The 13,886-nt window shown below is 45.9% G+C and overlaps 1 protein-coding gene across 1 annotated transcript in view; it reads right to left on the bottom strand.

Annotated features, from left to right (window-relative positions):
• Positions 1 to 13,886, bottom strand: part of LOC142217244 (uromodulin-like) — a 73,598-nt gene that overhangs the window by 21,377 nt on the left and 38,335 nt on the right. The window contains exons 4-5 of the mRNA XM_075285438.1: positions 3,630 to 3,868; positions 2,597 to 2,716 (exon numbers count right to left, since the gene is read on the bottom strand). Coding sequence (XP_075141539.1) covers positions 2,597 to 2,716; positions 3,630 to 3,868 — 359 coding nt within the window. The remainder of the gene's footprint in view (positions 1 to 2,596; positions 2,717 to 3,629; positions 3,869 to 13,886) is intronic.

Raw genomic sequence — 13,886 nt, 5'->3', positions numbered from 1 at the left:
ACTGAAGGCATCAAAACTATGAAGTAACACATGTGGAATTATATACTTAACAAAACAGTGTGAAACAACTGAAAATATGTCTTATATTCTGGGTTCTTCAGAGTAGCCACCTTTTGCTATGATTCCTGCTATGCAATTGAAGTCTATACTTTCAGGTTTCATGCAAGGGGTTGAACAAAAATATCCTGTGAAACACTTAGGAATTGCAACCATTTTTCTACAAATACTCCTCATTTCAGGGGCTCAAAAGTAATTGCACTAGTTATCATTACCATAAACATAATGTCCATTTTTTTATATTTTGTAGAGAATCTTTTGCCGGCAATGACTGCCTGAAGTCTGCAATCTGTGGACATCTCCAAACGCTGGGATTCCTCCTTTGTGATGCTTTGCCAGGCCTTTACTGCAGCTCTTCAGTTGTTGCTTGTTTGCGGGTCTTTTTGTCTTTGTCTTAGGCATGAAAGGCATGCTTGATCAGGTTGAGATCTGGCGATTGATGTGGCTATTGAAGAATATTCCACTTTTTTGCCTCAAAAAAACTTCAGGGTTGCCTTTGCATTATGTATTGAGTCACTGTCCTTCTGTACTGTGAAGTGCCGTCCAATCAACCTTGCTGCGTTTGGTTAAAGCTGAGCAGAAAGTCTATCCCTGTACATTTCAGAATTTATCCGGCTTCTTCTGTCACATCACCAATAAACACTAGTGACCTAGTGCCATAGGAAACCATGCATGCCTATGTCATCACACTTCCTCCACCATGTTTTATAGAGGATACGGTGTGCTTTGAATCATGAGCCATTACAATTCTTCTCCAGTCTTTTTTTTCCATCCTGCTGATACAAGTTGATCTTAGCTTCATCTGCCCATAGAATGCTGTTCCAGAACCGGGCTGGCCTTTCTATTTTTGAGGCTGACCTTGTGTGTTTGCTCTCATGAAGTCCTCACTTTATTATAGTCTTATATACTGATAGACCTACCTTTTGGAGAACATTCTTCACTTGAGTGGAGGATGACTACTTACCATATTACTTAATAATTTTGTTTGTAGAGCACTTGGCAAGTTTTCTCTAACTTCTCACTAAAATTGACCCAGCCCTACACTCTTAGCAGGAAAGAAAATTTTGGCTGGTATGATGTCAACTTCCACTAGGCATGGGAATTAGGAAATTGTTGTTGGCACTAGGAAAAAGTGGTTTGGGTAAGAGTACTGAGAGAGGCAAAAGGGGACAATTGTAATTGTCATTTGCAAAATGTGTGGCTAGGGGGACAATGCAGCTGTCAATGGAGAAGGGGTGTAAAGAGGAATAAAGCTGCTGCCAGTGTGCAGTAGGTGGAAGGGGGACAATGCTGCCTACAGTGATGAGGGGTAAGAAGGAGGCCAGTGCTGCTGCCAGAGGGCAAGGGTGGAATGGGCATCAATGTAAATGCTACTTGGGGAGTGCTTTAAATGCAAAATCATAATGCTTTTTTTTCCACAGGCTGAAAACCTGTAAACGGAGATGAGCGAATATATTCGATCGAATACCTCCACCCCATAGTTCTTGGTTTAAAAAAGCACCAGGGAAGGTGGGAGGGGCATAAAATTTTTACTGCCCCTCCCACCTTCCCTGGCGCTTTTTTAAACCAAGAACTATGTGGCGGAGGTATTCGTTCGAATATACTCGCCCATCTCTACCTGCAATGAATTCTGGGTGCATATATGTTATATTAAATTAATGGTGTCTGTAGATTCTGCCATTCTCTTCGCTGTATGAGTTCCAACGCAAAGGGGCCCATTGACAGTCTGTTGCCCAGGGGCCCACATGACCCTGTAGCCGGCCCTGAGTATTGGAATAATGTACTGCCAGTGGTGCTACATTGAGAATTTGGCCATTTTATTGTTGGTATTTTCTGTTGCAATGTGGTATTTGGTGCTTCTGGGGAGATATTTTATGCTTCGCTATGGTATTTTTTGCTTTAGGGAAGTATTTTAAGCAGCACTGTGCCATTGCCATTCTGTATATTATGAGCTTCTGAACGTCGTTATTTTTATTAATATCAGAATATCAGTATACCTACCATGTAGCTTGGTTGGTTCAGTCCTGTGATGTAGTGGACAATATGTGAGTGATAGGAGGGATTGGGTTGTAAAGGCAGGAATAGGGCCACTATCAGAGACCCTACAAAAGGTTGTATTCCAAAGTTAAATTGTAACAATTTTCAAAGTGCTGTTAAAAGTGTTGACCGCCTAAAGATCCATCTAAAACTAACTGCTGTATGTAAAAACTGCTCATGTAAGGTCCAAGCATAAAAACAGCACCAACAGTATTAAAGACACCTACAGTAGAGTAAACTGTAACCACTAAGCTTTTGTGCCTTGGATGACACAATGAACCACCAAGTGTCTTTGTACCACTGTCATGTAAAGAAATAAAAAGTAAAAATTGCTGTTTAAACTAATATGATATCCAAGCTTTTCTTTACAGGGGAACCATCGAGTGCCCTCTTACAAGATCCAAACTTGCTATTTATGTGCTGTAAATGGCAAAATTCTACCATATATTCGAGTACAGTTTATGTCAATAAAATATTTTTCTTTTACTATTCTGGTACTTACTTTAGGGTTTGAGAAGTACTGTTGAAAAACAAGGCCATGACTGTAAGCAGCAATATCTTTATAAACCTGGAAGTCATAATCCTGTGTACTTCTACAAGAGTAACTGGTAAAAATAAAGACCTGTATAGAGACAAAATAGACTTGGTATAAATAATAAATGTAAATCAAAGTGATACAACAGAAAGTTAGGCATTAATAAGAACCTTTCACCACCAAATCCAGCCATTTGCATCCTTTAACAGGCGCTCCTCTACTGGCACAGTTAGAATTTTTTCTCTAGCCCCCCACAGTTCCTGAGCAATGAATTCATTGGGTTTTGGAGTCTGATATGCTAATTAGGCTCTCTACTGTCAAGTGGGAAGTCTCAGGCAGGAGTAGGCAAGGGAGCATGACTCTAAGCTCTATGTCACTGCCTGCCTCTTATTGTACAGTATCAGAGAGCTCAGAATCATGTCTCCTGCCTGCTCCAGCCTAAGACTACCTACTTCACAGTGGAGAGACTAAATGTGAGATCAGGCACCAAAACTAACTGCACAGTCTGCTCAGGAATGGTGGGAGTTACAGAAAAAATTCTAACTGTGCCAGAAACATTGGAACAGCACCTAATAATGGATGCAAGGAAGTGGGGTAACTTTCTAAAATAATGAAAGGGGAGTTGCTCACATCCTTTATTTAGACTGACCTGCCAATTCAAACACCAGCTGGAGTTCTGATTTCTATGTAAGTTGATGAATGTGTAACATAAACTTACAGAAGAAAAAGTGACTTCCGGTTTTAAATTGGCAGGTTAGTCCGCTGAACACATGACCAGCCAGAAAACCTTTATAATAAAGTGAAGTTCTGTATGTGTGTGACTTCACCATTCTTTACACAACAGTTCACACACATATGGGGGAGGCAAGATTATGAAACCTTCTGGATTACCACATGACATATTAAAGCATATCACTATATTGACTGCTAAGTAATATGTTATGATAAATTATGGTCCTATAAGTAAGAAAATCTTCTATCACCTTTCTACATATCTTACCTTAACTTTCAAAGAATCTAATAGAGAAAATATTCTGTTGACTGTATCAATGTCATCACTGTCCTTGGCAGAGGCGTCTGTTACTAACACCACGAATGAGCCAAATGGGCTGACTTCCAGGGCTTTCAGTAATCCCACCATTGAGTATTCTGGGCAATCGCCCCCATCATAGGTATGTAAATAATAAACCGCATTGAAGAATTCTGTAGCAGAGCAGGTAACATGGAGGGGGCCAACTTCTGAAAAAGGAAATAATAGAGAAATACAGTAGATGGATAGAGGGAAATGGATATAACCCTGCGGAGACACTTCTATATACTGTATATGTCAGGTACAATACATCAGCATCCTATTCCTTATAAAGCATCTTCCCTGTATAAGAACACCCCATATCTCAGCTTCCTTGACTTTAGTGAATATAAACATATGAGTATATTTGACCACCATTAATGCTGTGAGAACAGGGTCAGTTTTTATTTTTTTGTTTCGTTTTTTTACTCTCGCCTTCCAACTTATTGGTTTTTCTATTATATAGCCGTATGAGGCCTTGATTTTTGCAGAGCCAGTTGTGTTTCTGATGACATAACTGAATGCTCCATATAATTTACTGGGATTTTTTTTTTTTTTTTTTTTTTTTGGGGGGGGGGGGTAGTGGGAGAAAATCTCAGTGTTTTCTGTGTGTTCTGTTTTGGGGTTTAGTATGTATCCAGTAATACCAAATATAAATAGTTTTACAATATGCAATACAGAGAATAAGACCAGCAATGCTTGGTTTCACTCTGGAGCACTGTAACAACCTGTACATTGCCCTGCACCATGGTAAGCTTTGCTTTGGTGTTCTGCAGGAAGGATAAATGGGACATCCACAAGGTACATACAAGTAGAAAAGAAGTTGCAGCACATCACCTCTTCAGCCCTCCAGAGACTTCATTGATGCAGCATAGGATGCAGATAGAGCGGCCTATGGCTGCTTCACGTACGTGAGTTTCTTTTCTTCCTTTTACTTAGCTCGTGAATATATTGATAGAATTTATTATCATATCTATGGCAGTTTTCTAGAGTAAAATTTTGTCAAAAATAATTAATATCCCCAATAAATTTACTATAATTTACACCAGAGATTTTGTATGGGTACAGTGTTGGAGTAAGTAACACTTCTTGGTCAGGTCTTAGGTTAAGGCCCCACATTGAGGTTTTGGCACAGATTTTGCTGCATTTTTTTTTTAGAAGGTCAGAAGTGGCTTGAAAATTAATGGAAAATACAAAGGACGCTCTTAAATGTTCCCTATTGGTTAAATCCATTCCTGACTTTGTCTCAAAAAAACATTAAAAATCTGCAACAAAAAACGCTGCATTTCCACAATGTGGGGCCTTAGCCTTAATCCTCTTTTTGAAAGGAGTGATGAACAGAAAATAGCCATAATGATATTGAATCTTTTTATGTTTTTTATCATGCAAAATAAATAACTTATTGATTTTATTGTATGGACCATTATGAACATAGTGATACCGTATTTTTCATGCTATTATTAGGGTGCATTCACACTAAATATGCGTTCAGCTCATTCTGAACGTAAAACACGTTCAGAATGAGCGCGTACAAAGCAGATCCCATTCATTTCTATGGGAGCCGGCATACGTGCGCTCCCCATTGAAATGAATGGGCTGCTTTTTTCCCTATTGCTTTCAATGTGATACGCACGTATCACATTGAAAGCAATAGGGGGAAAAAGCCTCCCATTCATTTCAATGGGGAGTGCTCGTATGCCGGCTCCCATAGAAATGAATGGGATCTGCTTTGTACGCGCTCGTTCTGAATGTGTTTTAACGTTCAGAATCAGTCAGCGTATACTCAGTGTGAATGCACCCTAAGACTAAAGCCCCACGTTACAGAAAGGCAGCTTTTTTGTTGCAAATTTTGCTGCGTTTTTTTTTTTAGCCTAATTCAGGATTGAGTAAATGAGAGAAGTATAAGAGCTTTCTAGATATTTTCCATTCCTTTTGTAGCCACTCCTGAGTTTGGCTCAAACAAATGCAGTAAAATCTACAAAAAAAAAAAAGACGCGTTTCTGCAACGAGGCCTCAGCCTAAGGCTAAGGCCCCATGTGGCGTCCCACAGAAAACAAAGAATTACGAGAAAAACATGGCGGCAACGCATCACAGTTCTTCCCACCGCACTTTAGTTAGAAAGTTCAGAGGTTCCCTCTGTGGGCTTTCTGTTTCAATTGTACCTATAGGGAAACTGCTGGCATTTCTGTAGGTATAATTGACATGCTGCGATTTCCAAAACCGTGCTGTTTTTTTAAATCGCCGCATGTCCGCAGCGCATTTTTTACCATCAGGTTGGCATGGGATTCGCTAGGATCCTATCCTCTTTGCATTCACTGTAAATTGTGGTGTTAATGCCACGTGGGTCCCCAGCCTAAGGCCCGGCCCCATGTTTCAGAAACACAGCTTTTTTTGTTGCAGATTTTACTGCGTTTTTTAAGCCAAAGCCAGGAATGGATTGAGCAGAAGGTAGAAGCATAAGCACTTTTTATATATTTCACATTCCTTTTGCATCCATTCTTGTCTTTGGCTCAAAAAACAGCAACATAATCTGCATAAAAAAAAGCTGCGTTTTTGCAATAAGGGACCTTAACCTAAATCCCATTATGGGGCTATATTTGGCTTATAGGCTAAGGATAGCCAACATAAAGTAACAGCAAATTCAATCATATATAATGCAGTGGCAGCAATAGTTACCTATTAGAAAAGAAAAACTGTGCTTGCTTTCCTATATAAGAATGGAATCCAATGGATCCATTCAGTATTAGAGATGAGCGAACACTAAAATGTTCGAGGTTCGAAATTCGATTCGAACAGCCGCTCAATGTTCGTGTGTTCAAACGGGTTTCGAACCCCATTATAGTCTATGGGGAACAGATACTCGTTAAGGGGGAAACCCAAATCAGTGTCTGGAGGGTCACCAAGTCCACTATGACACCCCAGGAAATGATGCCAACACCTCTGGAATGACACTGGGACAGCAGGGGAAGCATGTCTGGGGGCATCTAACACACCAAAGACCCTCTATTACCCCAACATCACAGCCTAACAACTACACACTTTACACACTCAATACCACCTCTCTGACAGTAGGAAAACACCTTGAAACATGTGTATTTGGCACTTGCAGTGAGGAGAGCTTGTCACCAGCAGTGAATTTGGCCCTTGTAGTAAGTTGAGGTTGGCACCAACATTTGTTTTGAAAATCAGGGTGGATTGAGCCTCTAACCAGCAGAGTTTGGGCAAATTCATGGTGGAGGGGGCCTCTAAACAGCCCAGTTTGGGCAAATTCATGGTGGAGGGAGCCTCTAAAAACCCCAGTTTGGACCAATTCATGGTGGAGGGAGCCTCTAAAAACCCCAGTTTGGACCAATTCATGGTGGAGGGAGCCTCTAACCAGCCCAGTGTGGGCAAATTCATGGTGGAGGGAGCCTCTAAACAGCCCAGTTTGGACCAATTCATGGTGGAGGGAGCCTTTAAAACCCCCAGTTTGGACCAATTCATGGTGGAGGGAGCCTCTAAACAGCCCAGTTTGGACCAATTCATGGTGGAGGGAGCCTCTAAACAGCCCAGATTGGACCAATTCATGGTGGAGGGAGCCTCTAAAAACCTCAGTTTGGACCAATTCATGGTGGAGGGAGCCTCTAAACAGCCCAGTTTGGGCAAATTCATGGTGGAGGGAGCTTCTAAAAACCCCCAGTTTGGACCAATTCATGGTGGAGGGAGCCTCTAAAAACCCCAGTTTGGACCAATTCATGGTGGAGGAAGCCTCTAAACAGCCCAGTTTGGGCAAATTCATGGTGGAGGGAGCCTCTAAACAGCCCAGTTTGGGCAAATTCATGGTGGAGGGAGCCTCTAAAAACCCCCAGTTTGGACCAATTCATGGTGGAGGGAGCCTCTAAAAACCCCAGTTTGGACCAATTCATGGTGGAGGGAGCCTCTAAACAGTCCAGTTTGGGCAAATTCATGGTGGAGGGAGCCTCTAAACAGCCCAGTTTGGGCAAATTCATGGTGGAGGGAGCCTCTAAAAACCCCAGTTTGGACCAATTCATGGTGGAGGGAGCCTCTAAAAACCCCAGTTTGGACCAATTCATGGTGGAGGGAGCCTCTAAAAACCCCAGTTTGGACCAATTCATGATGGAGGGAGCCTCTAAACAGCCCAGTTAGGGCAAATTCATGGTGGAGGGAGCCTCTAAAAACCCCCAGTTTGGACCAATTCATGGTGGAGGGAGCCTCTAAAAACCCCAGTTTGGACCAATTCATGGTGGAGGGAGCCTCTAAACAGCCCAGTTTGGGCAAATTCATGGTGGAGGGAGCCTCTAAACAGCTCAGTTTGGGCAAATTCATGGTGGAGGGAGCCTCTAAAAACCCCCAGTTTGGACCAATTCATGGTGGAGGGAGCCTCTAAAAACCCCAGTTTGGACCAATTCATGGTGGAGGGAGCCTCTAAACAGCCCAGTTTGGACCAATTCATGGTGGAGGGAGCCGCTAAACAGCCCAGTTTGGGCAAATTCATGGTGGAGGGAGCCTCTAAAAACCCCAGTTTGGACCAATTCATGGTGGAGGGAGCCTATAAACAGCCCAGTTTGGACCAATTCATGGTGGAGGGAGCCTCTAAACAGCCCAGTTTGGACCAATTCATGGTGGAGGGAGCTGCTAAACAGCCCAGTTTGGGCAAATTCATGGTGGAGGGAGCCTCTAAAAACCCCAGTTTGGACCAATTCATGGTGGAGGGAGCCTCTAAAAACCCCAGTTTGGACCAATTCATGGTGGAGGGAGCCTATAAACAGCCCAGTTTGGACCAATTCATGGTGGAGGGAGCCTCTAAACAGCCCAGTTTGGGTAAATTCATGGTGGAGGGAGCCTCTAAACAGCCCAGTTTGGGCAAATTCATGGTGGAGGGAGCCTCTAAAAACCCCAGTTTGGACCAATTCATGGTGGAGGGAGCCTCTAAAAACCCCAGTTTGGACCAATTCATGGTGGAGGGAGCCTCTAAACAGCCCAGTTTGGGCAAATTCATGGTGGAGGGAGCCTCTAAACAGCTCAGTTTGGGCAAATTCATGGTGGAGGGAGCCTCTAAAAACCCCCAGTTTGGACCAATTCATGGTGGAGGGAGCCTCTAAAAACCCCAGTTTGGACCAATTCATGGTGGAGGGAGCCTCTAAACAGCCCAGTTTGGACCAATTCATGGTGGAGGGAGCCGCTAAACAGCCCAGTTTGGGCAAATTCATGGTGGAGGGAGCCTCTAAAAACCCCAGTTTGGACCAATTCATGGTGGAGGGAGCCTATAAACAGCCCAGTTTGGACCAATTCATGGTGGAGGGAGCCTCTAAACAGCCCAGTTTGGACCAATTCATGGTGGAGGGAGCTGCTAAACAGCCCAGTTTGGGCAAATTCATGGTGGAGGGAGCCTCTAAAAACCCCAGTTTGGACCAATTCATGGTGGAGGGAGCCTCTAAAAACCCCAGTTTGGACCAATTCATGGTGGAGGGAGCCTATAAACAGCCCAGTTTGGACCAATTCATGGTGGAGGGAGCCTCTAAACAGCCCAGTTTGGGTAAATTCATGGTGGAGGGAGCCTCTAAACAGCCCAGTTTGGGCAAATTCATGGTGGAGGGAGCCTCTAAAAACCCCAGTTTGGACCAATTCACGGTGGAGGGAGCCTCTAAACAGCCCAGTTTGGACCAATTCATGGTGGAGGGAGCCTCTAAAAACCCCAGTTTGGACCAATTCATGGTGGAGGGAGCCTATAAACAGCCCAGTTTGGACCAATTCATGGTGGAGGGAGCCTCTAAAAACCCCAGTTTGGACCAATTCATGGTGGAGGGAGCCTCTAAACAGCCCAGTTTGGGCAAATTCATGGTGGAGGGAGCCTCTAAACAGCCCAGTTTGGGCAAATTCATGGTGGAGGGAGCCTCTAAACAGCCCAGTTTGGGCAAATTCATGGTGGAGGGAGCCTCTAACCAGCCCAGTTTGGACCAATTCATGGTGGAGGGAGCCTCTAAAAACCCCAGTTTGGACCATTTCATGGTGGAGGGAGCCTCTAAACAGCCCAGTTTGGACCAATTCATGGTGGAGGGAGCCTCTAAAAACCCCAGTTTGGACCAATTCATGGTGGAGGGAGCCTCTAAACAGCCCAGTTTGGGCAAATTCATGGTGGAGGGAGCCTCTAAACAGCCCAGTTTGGGCAAATTCATGGTGGAGGGAGCCTCTAAAAACCCCAGTTTGGACCAATTCATGGTGGAGGGAGCCTCTAAAAACCCCAGTTTGGACCAATTCATGGTGGAGGGAGCCTCTAAACAGCCCAGTTTGGGCAAATTCATGGTGGAGGGAGCCTCTAAATAGCCCAGTTTGGGCAAATTCATGGTGGAGGGAGCCTCTAAAAACCCCTAGTTTGGACCAATTCATGGTGGAGGGAGCCTCTAAAAACCCCAGTTTGGACCAATTCATGGTGGAGGGAGCCTCTAAACAGCTCAGTTAGGGCAAATTCATGGTGGAGGGAGCCTCTAAACAGCCCAGTTTGGGCAAATTCATGGTGGAGGGAGCCTCTAAAAACCCCAGTTTGGACCAATTCATGGTGGAGGGAGCCTCTAAAAACCCCAGTTTGGACCAATTCATGGTGGAGGGAGCCTATAAACAGCCCAGTTTGGACCAATTCATGGTGGAGGGAGCCTCTAAAAAGCCCAGTTTGGGCAAATTCATGGTGGAGGGAGCCTCTAAACAGCCCAGTTTGGGCAAATTCATGGTGGAGGGAGCCTCTAAAAACCCCAGTTTGGGCAAATTCATGGTGGAGGGAGCCTCTAAACAGCCCAGTTTGGACCAATTCATGGTGGAGGGAGCCTCTAAAAACCCCAGTTTGGACCAATTCATGGTGGAGGGAGCCTATAAACAGCCCAGTTTGGACCAATTCATGGTGGAGGGAGCCTCTAAACAGCCCAGTTTGGACCAATTCATGGTGGAGGGAGCCGCTAAACAGCCCAGTTTGGGCAAATTCATGGTGGAGGGAGCCTCTAAAAACCCCAGTTTGGACCAATTCATGGTGGAGGGAGCCTCTAAAAACCCCAGTTTGGACCAATTCATGGTGGAGGGAGCCTATAAACAGCCCAGTTTGGACCAATTCATGGTGGAGGGAGCCTCTAAACAGCCCAGTTTGGGTAAATTCATGGTGGAGGGAGCCTCTAAAAAGCCCAGTTTGGGCAAATTCATGGTGGAGGGAGCCTCTAAAAACCCCAGTTTGGACCAATTCATGGTGGAGGGAGCCTATAAACAGCCCAGTTTGGACCAATTCATGGTGGAGGGAGCCTCTAAAAACCCCAGTTTGGATCAATTCATGGTGGAGGGAGCCTCTAAAAACCCCAGTTTGGACCAATTCATGGTGGAGGGAGCCTCTAAACAGCCCAGTTTGGGCAAATTCATGGTGGAGGGAGCCTCTAAACAGCCCAGTTTGGGCAAATTCATGGTGGAGGGAGCCTCTAAAAACCCCCAGTTTGGACCAATTCATGGTGGAGGGAGCCTCTAAAAACCCCAGTTTGGACCAATTCATGGTGGAGGGAGCCTCTAAACAGCCCAGTTTGGGCAAATTCATGGTGGAGGGAGCCTCTAAACAGCCCAGTTTGGGCAAATTCATGGTTGAGGGAGCCTCTAAACAGCCCAGTTTGGGCAAATTCATGGTGGAGGGAGCCTCTAACCAGCCCAGTTTGGACCAATTCATGGTGGAGGGAGCCTCTAAAAACCCCAGTTTGGACCAATTCATGGTGGAGGGAGCCTCTAAACAGCCCAGTTTGGACCAATTCATGGTGGAGGGAGCCTCTAAAACCCCCAGTTTTGACCAATTCATGGTGGAGGGAGCCTCTAAACAGCCCAGTTTGGGCAAATTCATGGTGGAGGGAGCCTCGAAACAGCCCAGTTTGGGCAAATTCATGGTGGAGGGAGCCTCTAACCAGCCCAGTTTGGACCAATTCATGGTGGAGGGAGCCTCTAAAAACCCCAGTTTGGACCAATTCATGGTGGAGGGAGCCTCTAAACAGCCCAGTTTGGACCAATTCATGGTGGAGGGAGCCTCTAAAACCCCCAGTTTGGACCAATTCATGGTGGAGGGAGCCTCTAAACAGCCCAGTTTGGGCAAATTCATGGTGGAGGGAGCCTCTAACCAGCCCAGTTTGGACCAATTCATGGTGGAGGGAGCCTCTAAAAACCCCAGTTTGGACCAATTCATGGTGGAGGGAGCCTCTAAACAGCCCAGTTTGGACCAATTCATGGTGGAGGGAGCCTCTAAAAACCCCAGTTTGGACCAATTCATGGTGGAGGGAGCCTCTAAAAACCCTAGTTTGGACCAATTCATGGTGGAGGGAGCCTCTAAACAGCCCAGTTTGGACCAATTCATGGTGGAGGGAGCCTCTAAAAACCCCAGTTTGGGCAAATTCATGGTGGAGGGAGCCTCTAAACAGCCCAGTTTGGACCAATTCATGGTGGAGGGAGCCTCTAACCAGCAGAGTTGGTGGAAATCAGGGTGGAGGGAGCCTCTAACCAGCAGAGTTGGTGGAAATCAGGGTGGAGGGAGCCTAGTATTAGCAGAATTGTGCAACGCTTATGGTGGATGAGTATGAGGATGCGGAGGAATTGGAGAGGTTGAGTACAGACATGGAGTTTCATGTTGGGGTGCTTTACACAGGTGGGCCCAAAAATGAAGGCTCTATCCAGTGGTGGTTCATTTTTATCAAAGTGAGCTGGTCGGCACTCTCAGCTGACAGACGGGTGCGCTTGTCAGTGATGATGCCACCGGCTGCACTGAACACCCTCTCAGATAGGACGCTGGCGGCAGGACAGGACAGCATCTCCAAGGCATATAGGGCAAGTTCAAGCCACAGGTCCAACTTCGACACCCAATACGTGTAGGGCGCAGAGGGGTCGGAGAGGACAGGGCTGTGGTCGGAAAGGTATTCCCGCAACATGCGCCTATACTTCTCACGCCTGGTGACACTAGGACCCTCCGTGGCGGCACTTTGGCGAGGGGGTGCCATCAAGGTGTCCCAGACCTTAGACAGTGTGCCCCTCGTTTGTGTGGACTGGTGAGAACTTGGTTGCCTACTGGAGGAACTGCCCTCCCTGCCGCCAACGTCACATGCTGGAAACATCTCCATCATATTCTGCACCAATTGCCTGTGGCAAGCATTGATGCGATTGGCCCTCCCCTCTACCGGAATAAAAGACGAGATGTTGTTTTTATACCGGGGGTCAAGGATAGCAAAGATCCAGTACTGGTTGTCCTCCATGATTTTGACAATACGCTTGTCAGTTGTAAAGCACCCCAACATGAACTCAGCCATGTCTGCCACAGTGTTAGTTGGCATGACTCCTCTGGCCCCACCGGAAAGTTCAATCTCCATTTCCTCCTCATCCTCCATGTCTACCCATCCGCGCTGCAACAATGGGACGATTCGAAGTTGCCCGGAAGCCTCCTGTATCACCATCACATCATCGGACAACTCTTCTTCCTCCTCCTCCTCCTCCTCCTCCTCCTCCATTAAACTCAGTGAAGCGGACAGATGTGTGGACCTACTCTCCAGCTGTGACGGATCGGATGCTATCCCTAACTCCTCTGTGTGATCTGAGTTATCCCTGATGTCAATCAGGGATTCTCTCAGAACACACAAGAGCGGGATTGTAAGGCTCACCATCGCATCCTCAGAGCTCACCCTCCTTGTGGACTCCTCAAAGACCCGTAGGATGTCACAAAGGTCTCTCATCCATGGCCACTCATGGATGTGAAACTGAGGCAGCTGACTTTGTGGCACCCTAGGGTTTTGTAGCTGGTATTCCATCAAAGGTCTCTGCTGCTCAACCACTCTATTCAACATCTGAAACGTTGAGTTCCAGCGTGTGGGGACGTCGCACAAAAGCCGGTGTTGTGGCACATGCAGGCGTTGCTGGAGAGATTTTAAGCTAGCAGCGGCTACTGTCGACTTGCGAAAGTGGGCGCACATGCGCCGCACTTTCACCAGTAGCTCTGGAACATTGGGGTAGCTCTTTAGGAAACGTTGCACCACTAGGTTGAAGACGTGGGCCAGGCATGGAACATGTTGGAGTCCGGCAAGCTCCAGAGCTGCTACCAGGTTCCGGCCGTTATCACAAACGACCATGCCTGCGCACGAGTGACTCGTGCTGGTGCAAGGCGGGGACGGCACACCGGGAGAAGTAGTGACGGCTAGG

This window comes from Leptodactylus fuscus, chromosome 8 (assembly GCF_031893055.1).
Source record: "Leptodactylus fuscus isolate aLepFus1 chromosome 8, aLepFus1.hap2, whole genome shotgun sequence".
In the NCBI taxonomy this organism is placed as follows: Eukaryota; Metazoa; Chordata; class Amphibia; order Anura; family Leptodactylidae; genus Leptodactylus; species Leptodactylus fuscus.
This window is presented reverse-complemented; position numbering and strand designations above follow the sequence as displayed.